Raw genomic sequence first — 19,622 nt, forward strand, 5'->3', positions numbered from 1 at the left:
AACGAAAGGCCAGGCGCATTGGCTCATGCCTGTAATCCCGGTACTTTAGGAGGCTGAGGCGGGCAGATCACTTTGAGATCGGGAGTTGGAGACCAGCCTGGCCAATGTAGTGAAACCCAGTCTCTACTAAAAATAAAAAAATTAGCTGGGCACGGTGACTCGCCTGTAATCCCAGGCTTGAGAGGCTGAGGTGGGAGGATTGTTTGAACCCATTAGGCCAAGGTTTCAGTGAGCCGAGATCATGACACTGCACTTCAGCCTGCGCAACAGAGTGAGACCTTGTCTCAAAAAAAAAAAAAAAAAAAAAGCAATGAAAAGTATATATGTACATATCTGTTTTCAGGATGAATATTGGATGGAGAATGTATTTTTCAATAGTAGGTCAAGGAAAGTGGTAAGCCCATTTACTTCATTTGAAAAGGTATATTTCAGGTTAAGTGTCTGAATTATAATAGGAGGGGAAAAGTTCAAGACCACCCTGGCCAACATGGTGAAACCCCATCTCTACTAAAAATATAAAAAAATAACTGGGCGTGGTGGCCGGTGCCTATAATCCCAGCTACTCCGGAGGCTGAGGCAGGAGAATTGCTTGAACCCGGGAGGCGAAGGTTGCAGTGAGCCGAGATTGTGCCATTGCACTCCAGCCTGGGCAACAAGAGCAAAACTCCGTCTCAAAAAAAAAGGGGGGGGGGGAATGCTGACCCTGATAGCTACTCTGATTACACTGAAAGCTAAAGGAACTGATGTAGTGGATTCCATTATTTCTAGGTGCGCGTCTCTACGTTGGGCTTACATGGGGTTTCAGGTGCATGCGTAGGGCTCTGGAGTTAGGCACACTTGGGTTCCAGTCCCAGTGTCACCACTCACCAGCTGTGCAATCTTGAGCACATTACTGAACCCCTCTGTGCCTCCGTTTCCTCATCTCAAAATAGGATATTTAGAGTGACTACCTTATAGGATTGCTGGAAAGATGAAATAAGATAATGCATGGAAAGGACAGGCCGGCGCGGTAGCTCACGCCTGTAATCCCAGCACTTTGGGAGGCCGAGGCGGGCGGATCACGAGGTCAGGAGGCCATCCTGGCTAACATGGTGAAACCCCGTCCCTACTAAAAATACAAAAAATTAGCCGGGCGTGGTGGCGGGCGCCTGTAGCCCCAGCTACTCGGGAGGCTGAGGCAGGAGAATGGCGTGAACCCAGGAGGCGGAGCTTGCGATGAGCCGACGTCGCGCCACTGCACTCCAGCCTGGGTGACAGAGCGAGACTCCGTCAAAAAAAAAAAAAAAAAAAAAAGAAAGGACAGCACAACACTTGACCCAGCGCTCAATAAAGCGGAGGTGCAGAAAACACCCTGTAATGTTTTCCCTGCGCATCGCGGGTGGTAAGAACACCCACAGATGAATATGGCCAGGGATGTTTTCTAGGAACCGAGGCCCAACCTGCTGTGATTTTCTTCCCACCACCACCAGAGTACCGAGCGCAGATCCAACCCAGCCTGACCCGCTTTGGGCACAGCAGCTGCCTTCCCATTGATCGGCACTGTAATGGTAAATAGCTCTCTGCAGGCCTCCTCACTGGGACCTTTAGTGCCTCTCTGCTTGCTTCTGTCTGAGGAAACAGGAAGGAAAATGCAAGCTGACGTGGATTCCTCACTTCACTTTGAAAGAAATGGCTTTCCCTAGGCAAGACAGGAAAGGGAATGAGGTTTGCGGAAGGAATCCAGAGAAATAAATGTTCATATTCATAAAAAATTTAGTGTATGTAGTCATACTGGACTGACCTCAAATTCAGTAGCTTACATTGCTTTAGAAAAAAAAAAAAAGAAAAAAAGGCGGGGCGCGGTGGCTAACCCCTGTAATCCCAGCACTTTGGGAGGCTGAGGTGGGCAGATCACATGAGGTCAGGAGTTCGAGACCAGCCTGGCCAACAGGGTAAAACCCCGTCTCTACTAATAATACAAAAATTAGCTGGGCATGGTGGCGCATGCCTGTAATCCCAGCTACTCCAGAGGCTGAGGCAGGAGAATCACTTGAACCCAAGAAGCAGAGGTTGCAGTGAGCCAAGATCCTGCCATTGCACTCCAGTCTGGGCGACAAGAGTGAAACTCTGTCTCCAAAAAAAAAAAAAAAAAAAAAAAAAAAGGAGTGTATGTAGTCATACTGGACTGACCTCAAATTCAGTAGCTTACATTGCGTTAGGAAAAAAAAAAAAAAAAAAAAAAAAAGGCCAGGCGAGGTGGCTCACGCCTGTAATCCCAGCACTTTGGGAGGACAAGGTAGACGGATCACCTGAGGTCAGGAGTTTGAGACCAGCCTGGCCAACATGGTGAAACCCCATCTCTACTAGAAATACAAAAATTAGCCAGGCCTAGTGGCGGGCACCTGTTATCCCAGCTACTCAGGAGGCTGAGGCAGGAGAATCGCTTGAACCCGGGAAGTGGAGGTTGCAGTGAGCCGAGATCGTGCCACTGCACTCCAGCCTGGGCGACGGAGCAAGACTCTGTCTCAAAAGAAAAGGCCGGGCGCGGTGGCTTACGCCTATAATCCCAGCACTTTGAAAGGCCAAGGTGGGCAGATCACAAGATCAGGAGTTCGAGACCAGCCTGACCAACATGGAACCCTGTCTATACTAAAAATACAAAAATTAGCTGGGCATGGTGGCACGTGCCTGTAATCCCAGCTACTCAGGAGGCTGAGGCAGGAGAATCACTTGAACCTAGGAGGTGGAGATTGCAGGGAGCCGAGATCACACCACTGCACTCCAGCCTGGGCGACAGAGCAAGCAAGACTCTGTCACAAAAAAAAAAAAAAAAAAGAGTTGGGGAATAGTTTAGAAACCAAAACCCAAGCTTCAAATATTCATCCTCATCTTCATCTGGGTTCAGTCACTTTCAGAGCCATCATACAGATCTCTCTGTGTGTCTATGTGTGTGTGTCTATATGTCTGTGTGTGTGTTTTGTGAGATGGAGGACCTAAGATTTTGGGACAATGTTAGCAAAAGAATCATATAGATGGCCAGGCGTGGTGGCTCATTCCAGCACTTTGGGAAGCTGAGGTGAGTGGCTTACCTGAGATCAGGAGTTCAAGAACAGCCTGGCCAACATGGCAAAACCCCATCTCTACTAAAAACACAAAAATTAGCCGGCGTGATGGCGCACGCCTGTAATCCCAGCTACTCCAGAGGCTGAGGCAGGAGAATCACTTGAACCCAGGAAGCAGAGGTTGTAGTGAGCTGAGATTGCACCACTGCACTCCAGCCTGGGCGACAGAATGAGATTCTGTCTCAAAAAAAAAAAAAAAAAAAATAGTGGAGACAACAAAGTTCACTTTAACCAGGTCTTTGTAAATGAAATACCTAAATTCCATTCCCTTACCTCAGTCACTCAGCGGAACATTTTGGCATCCTCCCCATTTGTGGTCAGCTTGGACTGGGGAATATTTCAGTACAACTGGGAGACATCTGAGGAATGGTTGCTGAACATCTTTTCCACTAGAATCCTCCTAGAATCAGTCTCTCAATTATGTGATACTGATTCTTTAACCAGGGAGACAAGTGCCTGCCCCCATTCACCCCCATCCCCACCCCAGCCACACTGAGCATGCACCCAAAGGCACCACTGTGGGACCTGCCATAGCAACAGCTGAACAGCTGGAGAGTTGCACCGATAGGCAGTCCATCACCAAGACTCAACACAGCTGGACCATGGGGCTCCCCGTTAGTGAAACGCCCTCCTCTTCTAGACTTACCCTGTGTTTCCTACTCTGGGGGACTGTTAGTGATGTGCCCACGGTGCAGAAGGATTTCCTCCTTATCTCATGATTAAAAGAAACAGGACACATCCCCTCTACCATGGTCTCAGTACTGTCCTCCATTCACATGCTTTTTCTTTGTTTTCCCCTGACTAAATAGAGAATGGAGGAAAGATACTCAAATGACAAGGAAAGAGGGGAGAAGGCAAATTATCAGAGACACATGCATTTGGGGGCTGGGAACCACAGGAAACAATTCTGATGGTAATTGGTGTTGACACAAAATGACCCACAGTACCATTTCAGGTTGTCCTCAGTGTCCTGGCCACCACCTTCACGACTGCATCGGTTTTCTAGGGATGCCATAACAAAGTACCAGAGACTGGGTGGCTTAAACAACAGGAATTTGGCTGGGCGTAGTGGCTCATGCCTGTAATCCCAGCACTTTGGGAGGCCAAGGCGGGCAGGTCATGAGGTCAGGAGTTCAAGACCAGCCTGGCCAACATGGTGAAACCCCATCTCTACTAAAAATACAAAAATTAGCCAGGCATGGTGGCACATGCCTGTAATCCCAGCTTACTGGAAGGATGAGACAGGAGAATTGCTTGAGCCCAGGAGGTGGAGGATGCAGTGAGCCAAGATCACGCCATTGCACTCCAGCCTGGGCAACAGAGCAAGACTCCGTCTCAAAACAAACAAACAAAAACACACACAAAAACAACAGGAATTTATTTCCCACAATTGTGGCAGTCAGAAGTATGAGATGAGGGTGTCAGCAGGGTTGGTTTCTCATGAGGTATCTCCTTGGCTGTAGATGGCTGTCTTCATGTTCACATGGTCTTCCACCTGTGCCTATCAATGTCCTAATCTCTTTTTTTTTTTTTTTTTTGAGACGGAGTCTCACTCTGTCACCCAGGCTGGAGTGCAGTGGTGCCATCTCAGCTCACTGCAAGCTCCGCCTCTCGGGTTCACACCATTCTCCTGCCTCAGCCTCCCAAGTAGCTGGGACTACAGGCACCCGCCACTGTGCCCAGCTAATTTTTTTGTATTTTTAGTAGAGACGGGGTTTCACCGTGTTAGCCAGGTTGGTCTCGATCTCCTGACCTTGTGATCTGCCCGCCTCAGCCTCCCAAAGTGCTGGGATTACAGGCATGAGCTCCCACACCCGGCCCTAATCTGTTCTTTTAAGGACACCAGTCAAATTGGATTACGGCCCAACATGACGCCATTTTATCCTAAGTACCCCTTTAAAGTCCCTATCTCCAAAAACATGGGCACATTCTGAGCTACTAAGGGTTAGGACTTCAACATATGAATTTGGGGGGTGCTGGGGAGACGCAACTCAGCCCACAGCAAGGACCAAACCAGGAGCCTCATCAGATCAGATTTCCTGTGCAAAGATAGTTTTTAGGAATTATTATCATAGAGTGGGAAATGACAGTTGTGTCTTTTTGGAGGCCTCCTGATAGGTGGTCTAGATGGTCAAAGTAGAACATTTTGTGATGAAAGCCTCTGATTAGCAATCCTTCCCTTTATGAAACTGGAATTGAGAGATATGACTAGCAACCCCTAACTATGCGATATATGTCATATCCAACTTGTATTGTCAAAGTTATGTTTTGGGGGACAAGATAACTGCAGTTAGGAATCTATGCAGGAAAGTCATTGCATGTGTTAGTTAAGGTAATGCTAGTTGCTGTAACAGATGAATTCCTAAATCTCAGGGGCTCACACTATATATATACGAGATTTATTTCCCTCTCATGAAAAGTCTAATGAGCAGTAAGGAGTAAGGAATAAGGGTGGCTTTGTTCCCTAGTCATTTAGGCACCCAGGGTGGCAGAAACTCTGCTATTTTCAACAAGGGACTGCTTCCATTGTAGGACTCCTTTTAAAAGCAAGATGTTGTTCTTTTTTTTTTGAGATGGAGTCTGGCTCTGTCGCCCAGGCTGGAGTGCAGTGGCATGATCTCGGCTCACTGCAAGCTCCGCCTCCCGGGTTCACACCATTCTCCTGCCTCAGCCTCCTAAGTAAGTGGGACTACCAGTAGATGGGACTACCAGTAGATGGGACTACGGGCACCTGCCAACACGCCCAGCTAATTTTTTTGTATTTTTAGTAGAGACGGGATTTCACCATGTTAGCCAGGATGGTCTCGATCTCCTGACCTCGTGATCCGCCTGCCTCGGCCTCCCAAAGTGCTGGGATTACAGGCGTGAGCCACCGCGCCTGGCCAACGTTGTTCTTTACAAGATCTGCCTTGCAGGAAGGATCAGAGAGAGTGCCTGCCATCCAAAGGCAAGGAGACGCCATACCCCAGGTCTCTCACATATCAGGATTTACAGGGTCTCCTTTTTTACCTAAGTATACACTTAAGACCCCTCTAAGACTGCCTTGTAGACAGCAGGGGAAGAAGGGCTCTGTCAACAGGAGAGGGGAGAGTTGACCCGTAGTTCTAAATTAGCAGACTTGAAAAAGATTGTTTGAAAGGAGTAGTAATAATACACATTGGAAAGATGTCACAAAATCTGTCCAGAAAATTATTTTGAATCTACAAAGGGATACCGTTTGTCCAGTGGAGTGAAACACTGAAAGAGACCTCTTCGTTAATTGAGGTTTTTAACTTCTAGAACATGTGGCATGACGTTCTTTTGATTATGGAGGGCTACCCCAGGCATTGACTTTCAGCTGGCGGAGAGGGGAAGTGAGGAAATAGAGGATTGCATGAAAGGTTTTAAAGGGTCAGGTCTAGATGTGGTGAATATCACATCTTCCACTTTTTATTGACCAGTACTCACTCACAAGCCTCTGCCTAAATGCAAAGGAGACTGCTGAGCAGTCACTTCCCAGCTGCAACTCTCCCTGTGGAAGGGGAGCCAGTCTCTGGTGGACAGCTCATGTTTCTACCACATACAAAGAAGCTTCAAGGTGGCTCCAACCCTAGCTGTGAGTCAGCATCACTTGTGGAGCTTTGACAAAATGCATGTGCCTGGGCCCCAGCCCCACAGATTCTGATTTAGTTGGTTGGGGTGGTGCCTGGGAGAATCTGGATTTTTGAAGGCTCCACCAATGATCCCAGTGCACAGCCAGGCTTGAGAGTCACTGGTATGCTCTACAGTGTACACCTCTGGCATTGCCTCTTAACAGTTTAAAAAAAACATTTCTTTTTTTTTTTTTTTTGAGACGGAGTCTTGCTCTGTCACCAGGCTGGAGTGCAGTGGTGCGATTTCGGCTCACTGCAACCTCCATCTCCCAGGTGCAAGTGATTCTCCTGCCTCAGCCTCCGGAGTAGCTGGGACTACAGAAGCACACCAACATGCCCAGCTAATTTTCGTATTTTTAGTAGAGACAGGGTGTCACCATGTTAGCCAGGATGATCTCGATCTCTTGACCTCGTGATCCACCTGCCTTGGCCTCCCAAAGTGCTGGGATTACAGGCATGAGTCACCACGCCCAGGCAAATAAAAAATCATTTCTTAGAGTTTTCAAGGTGAACAATGTTGTTTAGTTGGCTTCCATTTTGTATCTGCTGGTAAAATATTCACCATGATAAACCCAAAACAGGACTGTGAGTCAATACTTTAGCACAGGTTTTCAGTAATAGAGTATATGTAATGATTAATAATATATAATGTAATTTATTTCATATCAATATACAACACAATAAAACAATGCAGGCATGTAGTATTGATGATTTACTGATTTCTGAGAAGCTCACAGCTGTTCTTTGTGCCATAAAATCATTGTACTGCATTTAGAAAGCTATTCTTTTGTTTTTTATGATTGGAAACTTTTTATATTTCCTTTTGTGTGATACAGAACATTTTAAAAATACATTTCACAATTTCTAAATTTCAATATAATTATTAAAAAATGATTACTTCAGACTAGTCTCTTACAAATGTTACTAAACACAAATATTATATATAAAAGGCCATCTTCATTAAATAGATTAGAATGAATTACTCCTTCAGCTACATTCCCACTGTAAGAGAATACATTCTTGGGGAATATATTCTGTGTATATGTATTGTCTTATTTTATGTTTTTATCATTTATATATATTTTTCATTTTAAATCTTATCTACTTAGTAGATTTATTTATATTTATACATTTATTTTATACTCATTTATATTTACATGGTCTCTGTAGTTATTAGATAGTGAGCTCTTGAAGGATAAGGCTAGTATTATGTTCATTGTCATTATCATCTACAATTATGTTACACAAACAAGCACTCAAATGTTCATTACAATGACTGGAAATCATTTGAATCATTTAACTTATTCAAAGTCTATTATGTCAGGGAGTACAGCAATGAATAAAACAGACCAAAAAAAAAAATTCCTGCCCCATAAAGCTTACATTTTGGTGGAGAAAGACAGATAGTAAACAAATCAATACACAAAATATAAAGTCTCTGATCTAGTGATGAGAAAAATAAAGCAGGGGAGTGGGATTAAGCTATTACCAAAGGGGGTGGCACTCCCATTTTACATGGGGAGGACAGGAAAGATCTCAAGAAAAGGGAAATTGGGGTTAGATTAAAGAATTTGGGCCAGGCGTGGTGGCTCATGCCTGTAATCCCAGCACTTTGGGAGGCTGATGTGGGAGGATTGCTTGATTCCAGCAGTTCGAGACCAGCCCGGGGAACACAGGCAGACCCCCATCACCATAAAAATTTTTAGAAAAAAGAAATTATAAAAAAAGAAAAAGAAAAAAAGAATTTGAGTAAAAACTATAAGAAGGGAGGGCAATCCACGTCTATGTCTGGGGCAGAGCTCTGCAGGGAGAAGCAACACAAGCATCAGTGCTCCAAGGCTGCAGCAGGAGAGGTGTACACAGAACAGCAGGGAGGCCAGTGTCAAGGCAGTGAAGAAGCTGGATAGTGCAAGGGAAGGGGCCAGAGAGGTGACTGGGGTCCTCTAGGCCACCTTGACTTTGAGATGAGAAGAGAGCTTTGAGTGAAGGGGTGGCTTTGCTTACGTTTTTAAAAGTTCAGTCTGGCTTTTTCATTTTGTTTTAGACCTTTGAGGCTGCTAGAACAGAATCCCATACACTGGGTACCTTGTCAACAACAGAAATAAAGTCCAACATCAAGGCACCTGCAGATTCGGTGTCTGGTGAGGGCCTGCTTCCTGGTTCATAGGTGATGCCTTCTCTATGTGTCCTTATATGGCAGAAGGAGTGAGGGAGCTCTGTGGGGTCTCTTTTATAAGGACATGAATCCCATTCATGGCAGCTCTGCCCTCATGACCCAAACACCTACCAAAGTCTCCACCTTCAAACACCTTCATATTGGGAATTAGGTTTCAACATATGAATATTGGGGGCACCTAAACATTCAGTCTATAGCTAGTTTGTATTAGGGTACAGGGGGACAAGAGTGAAAAGAGGGAGAACAGTTAAGAGATTAGTGTAAGAATCCAAGTAACAGATGATGATGGCTTGGACCAGGACACTGGCAGTGGGATTGGTAAGCAGTGATCAGATATATTTAGAACAGAACTTACAAGGAGTGAGAAAAAGAGAGGCAGCAAGAATGATTCCAAGGTATTTGGAGTAACTGGAAGGATGGAGTTATCATAACAGAGATCGGGGAGTCTGAGTGCACAAGTTTGGAAGGGAAGACCAGCAGCTCTGTTGTGGATATGTTAAGTTTGAGATGCCTATTGGAGATCTAAGTGGAAATGCAAATAGACATTAGACACGAACTCGAGTTCAGGAGAGATACAGGCTGGAGACACAAATTAGGAAGTTTTCAACCTACAAGTGTTATTTAAAACATTGAGACTGCCTGAGCTGACAGGGAAGTCAGTGCAGACCAATTAGAGGTCTGAGGACTGAACCCTGGGGTACCCCAAGCTAAGGTATCCAAGATATTAGAAAGGCAAGGAAGGAGGAAAACCAGTGTGAGGCACCACAAAGACAATGTGTTTCAAGAAGGGAAATGATCAACTGTGCAAATATTGCTGGGAAGTCAAGAAGGAAGACTTAAGATCAGGACTGAGACCTGGCCCTTGAATTTGGCGATATGGAATTTAATGGAGAGTTGATAAGAAACGATTGGAAAACCTGATTAGAATGGGCTTGAGAGAGTTGGAAGAGAGGACCTGGAGATGTTAGTAGCAGCAAATCTTTCAAGGGTCTCTGCCAATGAGTCATGGGGGGGTAGCTGGAGAAGGAGTGGAATCAAGAGGGTTAGAGATGCACCCCCCCCACCCCCCATGGCCGGGCGCGGTGGCTTATGCCTGTAATCCCAGGACTTTGGGAGGCTGAGGCGGGCGGATCACGAGGTCAGGAGATCAAGACCATCCTGGCTAACACGGTGAAACCCCGTCTTTACTAAAAATACAAAAAAAAAAAAAAAAAAAAAATAGCCAGCCGTGGTGGTGGGCGCCTGTAGTCCTAGCTACTTGGGAGGCTGAGGCAGAAGAATGGCGTGAAACCGGGAGGTGGAGGTTGCAGTGAGCCGAGATTGCGCCACTGCACTCCAGCCTGGGCGACAGAGCGAGACTCCTCCACGCCGCCAAGAATGAGAAAATGGCATGCTTGAGGGAGATCTGGATGATCAAGTAGAAGAAAAATTTGGTGTTTTAGGGAAGGCAAGAGAGAATCGCGATAGTCTTTGGGGGGTGGCGCGTGAGGGGAGGGAGATGACCTGGTCCTAGGTAGGAGATGGGGCAGTCATTCCATCTAGGGGAACAGGAGGGACAGGACCGCCGAGTAGGAGGGCACAGATGATGGTGGGCAGTAAACTTGGGGAGGAAGTTAATTACCTAGCGGGATAATAGACGAGTTCTTTCCATTTTCCAAATGTATTATTATGTATTATATGTATTATTATGTATTATTATGTATTATATGTATTATTACACAGTTTCACAAGATATTAAAGGAAACAATTCATTCCGACATACGGCTTGTATGAGTGAAAACAGGGAGAACGGCGAGAGCAGTTTTAAAACTTACTCCCTAAACGCACTCCAGGGTCAGAAGCGACCTCTAGTGGTTCATTTAGACCACTACTTTTTTCTTTTTCTTGCTCTTAAAAGTATAAAATAGCACGGTGCACATTTAATATTATTTTTAAAGAAACTCGATCAGTTTAATTTAGAAAAGAGTATCACGCATTTGAGTAAAATAAACATAAACCACCTGCAGTCCAAGCTGGAGTTGCTATTATCATGACTAAGAGTTTCCTCTCTAAATATATCATTCTCTATAGCACCATTAATATTTATGTTCATTCTGCTTCTTGAATGAGTGGTTTTATTAAACCAAGAGGAGGGACAACTAGTGGGCTATTTGATCCAAGTCTTCTCGATGCTTACATGGAGTACAAACCCCACATATTTTTCATTACTGGTTTCACTTGATTTGGGGTTGTCACTGGGTTTCCTCTGCTTGGGATGTTCTCATCTCCTGGATTAATGAACTCACTTCCTCATGGGAGTCTTGCCAGACCTTCCAGGCTACCTGAGGGTCTCCCCATCATGCAAGCTCACAACACTCCGTGCTTCTTTCTGCCTCATCCCATTTCTCCCAACTGTCATGAAAGAGTCAATTCTGTCATTACTGTTTAATGTTTTTTTCTGGTAAATCATGAGACCCATAATGGCAAAGACTGTGTCTAGCTTGTTCACTGCTGTCTCCTTAGCACTTAGCTCAGTGCCCAGCACTTAGCTCAGTGCCCGGCACTTACCCTGTACTCAGTAAACATTAATTGAATGAAAACACACTATCCTGCCGGAGACTCTTGCCCATGTTCCTATTCACATCTTTTGGATCCCACTGCAGAGGAGACTGAATTTCAGAGATGAATTTTTATTTCTAAAATACAGTTTGCAATTGCTTTAGGTGCATCTGTGACAGATGCAACAATTTGTCACAAAACTGTCTCAGCTATTCTTTCAATAGCACAGTCTTCAGGATTGAAGCGTTAAGTTTCCAGCTCTCCTGCAAAGAAACTCTTTGTGACAAAGGCTGAATCCTTAGATATAACCCTGACCTTATCAGACCATTTATTTCCCAAAATATAACTAAGGGAAAGACAATAAGATGCCAATACACGGAGAAGTATAATGAGACCATTTCACACTGTGCAGCCATATCCATGGGTCCTAACCCATACAGTCCCCTTATTTCCAGATTTGGTAACATTCTGGTGCCTCTAGGTCTTAGTTCAGCAACAGTACCACTAAAATGGACACGGTGGTAGTGTTCATCCACCTGAGGTCTTTAGGCCAGCCCAGCCTCATCTTTGAAATTTTTGTGAGTGCTTCTATTTACTACTAGAGACTGAGAACAGGGGAATGGCTGGTTGTCAAATGTTACTCTGGCCTATAATCCCTGGACCCTAGACATGTGACATGGAATGGAGTGGGAACAGAGGGAAATGCTCTGAGCAGGAAGTAAAGCTTGTCTCCAAGTGTACCCAGAATGTCTGTTATTATCATACCTTCTATAATCTCCTACATACAACTCCCCCAGTTTAATCTCTGGTATTATAATTTTTGGTGTAGTACTTTTGATGCATGCCCTAAAATAAATTCTCTTCTACTGCTTGTCCAAAGGTAGCAGCGTTTTCCTAAAAATCACAGCTTTAAACTTGGTTATTCTGGAGGCAAGTGTGATGAGTAAGTTCACTCCATAAGAATCAATAAGAATTTCTTTTATTCTAGCTGGGTGTGGTGGTGCGCATCTGTAGTTCCAGATACTCAGGAGGCTGAGGCAGGAGGGTCACTTGAGCCTATGGTTTTTGTTTTTTTGTTTTGTTTTTTTTTTTTTGAAGCAGGGTCTCACTCTGCCACCCAGGCTGGAGTGCAGTGGCACAATCATAGCTCACTGCAGCCTCGACTTCCTGGGCTCAAGAGATCCTCTCACCTTAGCCTGCCGAGCAGCTGGGACTACAGGCATGCGCCACCTCGTCCGGCTAATTTTTTTGATATTTAATAGAGATGAGGTCTTGCTTTGTTGCCCAGGATGTTCTAACTCCTCAAGTGATCCTCCTGCCTCAGCCTCCCAAAGTGCTGGGATTACAGGTGTGAGCCACCGTGCCCAGCACATGTCTTCTAAAAGTTGCTGTTTCTTCCTTTTCAGGAGTTCTTTCCCATACTGTTCTTCTGGATGACTCCTCGTCATCCTTCGGATCTCAAATGAAAGATCACTTAGAGAGGCTTGGCCTGACCACACAATTCAATTAGTTTCCTACCCCTTTAGTCTCTCTCATAGACCCTGTTATTTTCCTTCATATCATTTATCACAAGTCTTCATATATTTATTGCGTTGGATACATTCAATTCTGTCGATTTTCTTAGAATGTAAGGTTTTCAAGGGCAAGGACTTTGTTTTCTTCACTTTTGTATTCCTAGAACCTAGCACAATGCCTGACACATAGCAGGTGTTCCATAAATATCTGCGGACTGACTGTCTATTTCACTTATCCTTGTTCCTTCTACTGCATTTCAGTTCTTGCTACTGCAGTGTAACCTCTAAGAGACAGGAGAAAATCATAATGCCCCCCTCCCTCCATCACTGAGTTACTGAGACGGCGTCCTTGCACGTTTGAGCAGCTGCTGCCTTCTCCTTGGAGGCTGTCAAGTACCCCAAGGTGCACAATAATTCTATTAGTAATAGCGTGACTGAGGCAAATCAGTAGAGCTGTCAGAAATGTTTTCAAACTTACATTCATTGGGTTCTTGGGCACCTGAAACTGCAAACGATTGCATTACAATTAAGTGAGAATTAGCAGAATGTTAAAGTTCTTTAACAATTTGCGTAACAAACCGAGGCGTCCTACGCCATCTCTCTGAAATGAAATTCGGATGTAGACACTCTTGCGCTTCAGGACTCTGCGCTCTTGCAGCAGCTCCTCTGCCCAATGGGGGGCGGCAGCATCTCAGTAACTCACTCTAAAGACGTGTAGGCGGGAGGAGAAATTCGCGTTCAACATCTTTTTGCCTCTATCCGCTCGCCGTAGCGCTTTAGCCCGCTCGAGTTTCAATGCGCGCTGTTGCTTAACGAAGCAGAGTGCTACACACTGTCCGCTGCTCTCCTGATCATGGCTTCTCCGAGTTCTTTCACCTACTATTGCCCTCCATCTTCCTCCCCCGTCTGGTCAGAGCCGTTGTACAGTCTGAGGCCCGAGCACGCGCGAGAGCGGTTGCAGGACGACTCGGTGGAAACAGTCACGTCCATAGAACAGGTGAGGTGGCAGGACTGGGCGAGGCGCCGCGCGGTGTGTTCTGGGAGCGGGAGTCCAGTTCGTAGGGCCGCCCGGGTGCGGAACTCACCGGGGAACTACGACTCCCACAGCGCACCGCGGCGCCTTCCCTCTGGGAAGCTCCGGGCGCCCAGGCTTGGGCTTCGTCGTGGAGCGTTTGCGCGGCCAGCTTGGGGAAGGGTCGTTTCAAGGTTGGGCTTGGAGGAGAGGGCAGTAGCCGGGTCCTCTCTGCCCTAAAGAACGAGAAGAATCTTGTTCTATGCCTGGAGGACAGAGGCAGCCCGGGCGGGTCGGACAGCCCACTGTGTTCTGCCAGTACTTCGGGAGGTTCTGGGGTGCATAGTGGACTTTTCCCAACCTGCTCTTAGCTTCTGGAGGCAGAGGAGGGCCAGGCTGCTGTCATGCCGTTTCACGATCTGTTTAATTTTTGACCTACAGTGCCAGGTTTGGGGGCCCGCCTCGTGGGTGGGCATTTTGGTAGTCATTCAGCCATTTGAGCACCAGCTACGTGTCGGACACAATATTAAACGATGGAAGTACAAGGAAATAAAACAGCTCCTGACCAGGAGCCTGGTTGGGGGACAGGCAGGAAAACAGAGTTTGGAAAGTGATCTAATAGAAAGTATAGATTTTGGACTACTAATCATTCCCTAAGGCCTAGAAGTAGGATCGAACCTATCATTTTGAAAAGTGTTTGGCGAATGAGTATATATTCATATGCCCAAAACCATAGTTTTGTTTTTCTTCTTATACCTAATTGGAATTGTTCCCATGGTTGCTATGAGGAACTGTTTATCCATCTGTCGCTAGGAGAAGTGATTAGGATGATTCTTAACACTAATAAATGAACATCCTGCTGCTTACTGAAATAAGATCTCTTAGTGAGGTCAGTCTCCAGGCTTCACCTTGGAGAGACCTGTTTTGTATTTCCTACTAAAGTAGTAGTTGGAAGCCTGTACTTTGGCAAAATTAGTAACAATAATTGTTTTATTGTACAGTTATGACTAAATAGAATTTTAAATTTATAACAGAAACAAGGGCTTGATACGTGGTGATTCACAAAGTAGCAGAGAGAATATTTTCACTGGAGATTTAAACTTCATGGAATTTAGGGTAGCAAAGGAAATCCTCACCTCTCGAATCTAGCTAATTCTCCAAGTTGGTTTGCCTGCCAGTGTGTCCCAGGGAAGGCTGACTGCAAAAGATTGTAAAGAAATTTCCCATTGATGAAAAACCTACAGGATTTTTGCAGAATTCCTAAATGATGGATTGCTGAGTTGATTCACGTCAAGTGTTTTACTTATTATCTGACCTTAGACTATGGGATTGCCTTTTTTTTTTCTTTTGAGACGGGGTCTTGCCCTGTTGCCAGGCTGGGATGCAGTGGCACGATATCGGCTTACTGCAACCTCCGCCTACCGGGTTCACGCCATTCTCCTGCCTCAGCCTCCAGAGTAGCTGGGACTACAGGCGCCCACCACCACGCCCGGCTAATTTTTGTATTTTAATAGAGACAGGTTTCACCATGTGGCCAGGCTGGTCTTGAACTTCTGACCTCAAGTGATCTGCCCTCCTCGGCCTCCCAGAGTGCTGGGATTACAGTCGTGAGCCACTGCGCCTGGTGCGAGCATCTTTCAAATCTAGACCCAACGGTATGGCAGACAGTAAAGAATCTTATCTTTCTTTTTCATGTTGTTATTCCAGCACACATTATTAGAGTCTAGGATGAACAGTTTCAGGTAGTAGGAAGATAATGTTGTATCTCATTTTTGTGGCCTGCCTCACTGTTTTAATAATCATGTTAGTGACCATTTATTGAGTCTCAGCACAGTGCTAAATGCTCTCCATACGTGGTATCATTCAATCCTTTCACTTTTTATGGATGAGAAGACTGAGGTTTAGAGACCTACCGCATTGGTAGGTTAATGATGATAATTCATCAAAAGTAACAACCTTGTTAGGAGGAGTTGTTTACAGAGGTTATACTATTACTCTTTCAGTTTTGACTAAAGCTTCCATTTACTGATAGCTCAATTTTGTCCCATTGCCAGTAAAAACAAATTGATGGCTGGCGCCTGTAATCCCAGCACTTTGGGAGTTCGAGGCGGGAAGATCACCTGAGCCCAGGAGACCAACTTGGACAACATAGCAAGACCCTGTCTCTACCAAAAAAAAAAAAAAAAAATAGCTGAGCGTGGTGGCATGCACCTGTACTCCCAGCTACTTGGGAGGCTGAGGTGGGTGGATCATTTTTAAGCCCAGAAGTTCACAGATGAGCCATGATCGAGCCACTGTACTCTAGCCTGGGCAACAGAGTAAAACCCTGTCTCTTAAAACAAAACAAAAAACGACTGTACTGATTTTGGTACTGGCCTGGGCAACATAGCCAGACACTGTGTCTATTTAAGACAAAAACTTTTTAAATTAAAAAAAAAAAAACAAAAAATAAATGCTTGTTACCTGCTTCCTATCTGATTATCAGAAGACTCGGTTTGTTAAGCGATAATTTGGTAATAGGAGTTAAACCTATAAATAGTGGAAGGAGTCCTTAGCTGTGAGTCGTCTGTTCCATTCATTGATTCTCATTCATTCAGCAAATACTTGAGCACCTTCTACCTGCCAGGCACTGTTCTAGACACTCGGCATAAGTTGTTGAACAAAAGAGGCCAAGTTGATGCCTTTATAAAACTGTTTCTAGGCCAATGAGGCAGTCAATTAAAAGAGATAATATCTATAGCTATCTCAATATAAAATGTTAATTAGAAACGCGTGGAGAGTAACACCTTGGGATAGAGGGGATAGGGTGTGTCAGGAATGTGTCAGGAAGCAGGGGAGGTCTTCATATAAGGTGGTAAGGGGAACCCTCTGGTGACAACACATGTGATCTGAGATCTGAAGTCTCAGATGAGGGAGGAAGCCATCATGGATCTGGTGCAAGAGTATTCTGGGCAGAAAAAGCAGCAAGCACAAAGGACCAAGGCAGCAGAATGCCTGGTAAGCAGGGGGCTTAGCAAACCAGAGAGTAGGAGATGGGTCAGATCATGTAGGGTCTCACTGGCCCTTGGAAGTACTTTAAAATACCCTGACTGAGATGGGGAGCCACTTGGCTGTATACCTGCCATTTACTGCCCCAGATTCACTTGGCCGTTTTCCAGCCTGCTCTGTAGATGTGTTCCAGGAAGGTCCCTGCACTGACAGGTTGCCTTGCTTTATGGCTGCGGGCCATGGGAAGTATTGCTGGGGGTGACTGAAAAGGAGAAGAATGAGACCGCTGTATTTCTTCCTTCCCGCAGGCTTGTGTGGGCTGGGGTTTCCTTAGACTTAAGGTCACATTTCCTGTCATGTGCCTTCTCTGCGGAGCTCTTTGTCTCCCTCCCTCTCCATCCTTCATACCTTCAGGTCTATGAGGAGTTCAGGTACCCCTGATTTACCAGCTCCAGATACTGCATTTTCTCTTGCGGTTTCCCTACACCTGCCCACATCTTTGTAAATAGTTCCTTTATAAACTTTCCTCAAATCACCCACTTTGTGCCATCTGTTTCCTGCCAGGACTTAGACTGATCCATGATCAGAGAGTTTTGAGCAGGGGAGTGACACAATCCGACTAGCATTTTAACAGGTTCATTTAGGTTACTGTCAAGAGTAGATGGTGGGGAGTGAGAGTGGATACAGGGAAACCAGTTAGGAGGCTATTGCAGTATCCTGGGGGAGAGGTGACGGTGGCTTAGCTCACAGTGACGGTAGTGGAGGTAATGAGAAATGGTCAGCTGTGGATATTTTTATGAAGGTCTCCACCTTGCTAAGCTGTTTTGTTAATGCAAATGCAGGGAGGGCCTTTCATGACACTAGAGAACAAGACGTGGTTGTATTGTTAGTGCCTGCCTTCCTTATTGTGCCATCTGGAATCATCCCATTGCAAACACTCTGATTCAGGCCAGTAGGTTAATACTGATAGTCTCAGAGGTAGCAGCCTTGCCAAAAACAGGTGTTTACAAAAGATACTACTGTTTTTCTTTGAGTTTGTCTTTGAACAGAGGCAAACGCATTCTCCACTTTAAATGGCATGGTGTCATTGAACCATTGGCATGGTTCATTGTCAATCAAGTGACTTGAACTCTGAGGGGAATATAAGAGAATTATTAGTCTTGATCCCTGCCCTCAAAATTCTTTTATCTTAGAGAGATAAAAAAGAATAATGCTGTAAGGCCGAGTGCGGTGGCTCACTCCTGTAATCCCAGCACTTTGGAAGGCTGAGGCTGGCGGATCACTGGAGGTCAGGAGTTCGAGACCAGCCTAGCCAACGTGGTGAAACCCCATCTCTACTAAAAAAATACAAAAATTAGCTAGGCGTGGTGGTGTGCACCTGTAATACCAGCTACTCAGGACACTGAGGCAGGTGAATCTCTTGAACCTGGGAGGCGGAGGTTGCAGTGAGCCGAGATTGCACCGTTGCACTCCAGCCTGGGTGACAGAGCAAGACTCCATCTCAAAAAAGAAAAAAAGAAGAAGAATATGCTATAGGTAGTCACAGAGTGCTAAATTATGACTGCTTTGCGCAAGGATTTTGGGGAGTTGAAAAGCCATCTGTGTGGGCTGAGGTGGTCAGGATGACTTCATGGAGAACGTGGAACTGGATGGGCTATAAAAAAGAGTTTGGGGCAGCCATTCTAGGAGGGAGAGCTGTTTTGAGGGAAGACTCAGGCTTGACTGGGGGTGTTAAAATGGCTTACCAGGAGCGGAGAGTGCAGGTTGGATGTGGTAGGAAACGAGGTGAGCTGAGCGGGTGGGCCCCCATCAGGGTATTAAAAGGCAGGTGATGTGCTGGCTTCAGGTTCGGGCAGTGGGCCACCACATATCCTAAGGAGGGACCAGCGGAACAGAATCCTGACCTGCTGTTGACTTATTTCAGCTTATAGGATCCAAAATATTAGTAAATGGAAGTGGAACAAATCACTAAATATGATAAAACTTCCCAACTTTTTATGCCTCTGATGGAAGGAACCAGAGCTCTGCTTGGTTAGGTGGTCAGTAGGCTAGCTTTCTGAATCCATTTTATTTTATTGAAATTCAGCATATACCATATTGCCCAAGTGTAAAGTAATCCTGCATATCAAAATTTCCCCATTAAAAAGTCCAAAAGCTTGTTTTTGGTCAAGTTGAAAATACATGTTCTTTTAGGTATATAAGTGAAAAATACCTGCTTCCAAAATTTACATTTAAATTTGGGTCCATATACCTACTTAAAATCACCTACTTTATAAAGTAACACTAATTTAGAAATGCTGGTTTTCCTCCTCTTCTTATTTATAAAATGTTTCTTTTCAGACTCTTCACATGCATCTTTGACTTCACTATTTTTGTCATCACTGGAGCCACTTTTTGAGTCAGCCAATGTGGATTTCCGGACCACATGTTCAGTTCTTGAGATACATCCTTTTTGAATATGAATAAGGTGTTACCACTGAACAGTTTATTCCAAGTTACAAGTATCCACTTGCATAACATTAGACTTTTTTTTTTAAGAAAGTGTCTCACTTTGTCGCCCAGGCTGGAGTGCGGTGATGCAATCACCACTCACTGCAGCCTTGACCTCACAGGCCTGCCTTGGCCTACCAAAGTGTTGGGATTACAGATGTGAGCCTAGAA

At 45.2% G+C, this 19,622-nt stretch overlaps 1 protein-coding gene across 2 annotated transcripts in view; it reads left to right on the top strand.

Moving 5' to 3' along the window:
• The first annotated feature begins 10,847 nt into the window (after positions 1–10,847).
• Positions 10,848–19,622, top strand: part of FNTB (farnesyltransferase, CAAX box, beta) — an 80,242-nt gene continuing 71,467 nt past the window's right edge. The window contains exons 1-2 of one of the 2 annotated variants that reach the window (XM_054530218.2): positions 13,976–15,628; positions 16,028–16,970. In XM_054530218.2, the coding sequence (XP_054386193.2) occupies positions 16,881–16,970 (90 nt within the window). In that variant the 5' untranslated portion in view covers positions 13,976–15,628; positions 16,028–16,880. The other variant, XM_024231756.3, reaches the window with a different exon arrangement.

Source organism: Pongo abelii, chromosome 15 (assembly GCF_028885655.2).
Source record: "Pongo abelii isolate AG06213 chromosome 15, NHGRI_mPonAbe1-v2.0_pri, whole genome shotgun sequence".
Taxonomy (NCBI): Eukaryota; Metazoa; Chordata; class Mammalia; order Primates; family Hominidae; genus Pongo; species Pongo abelii.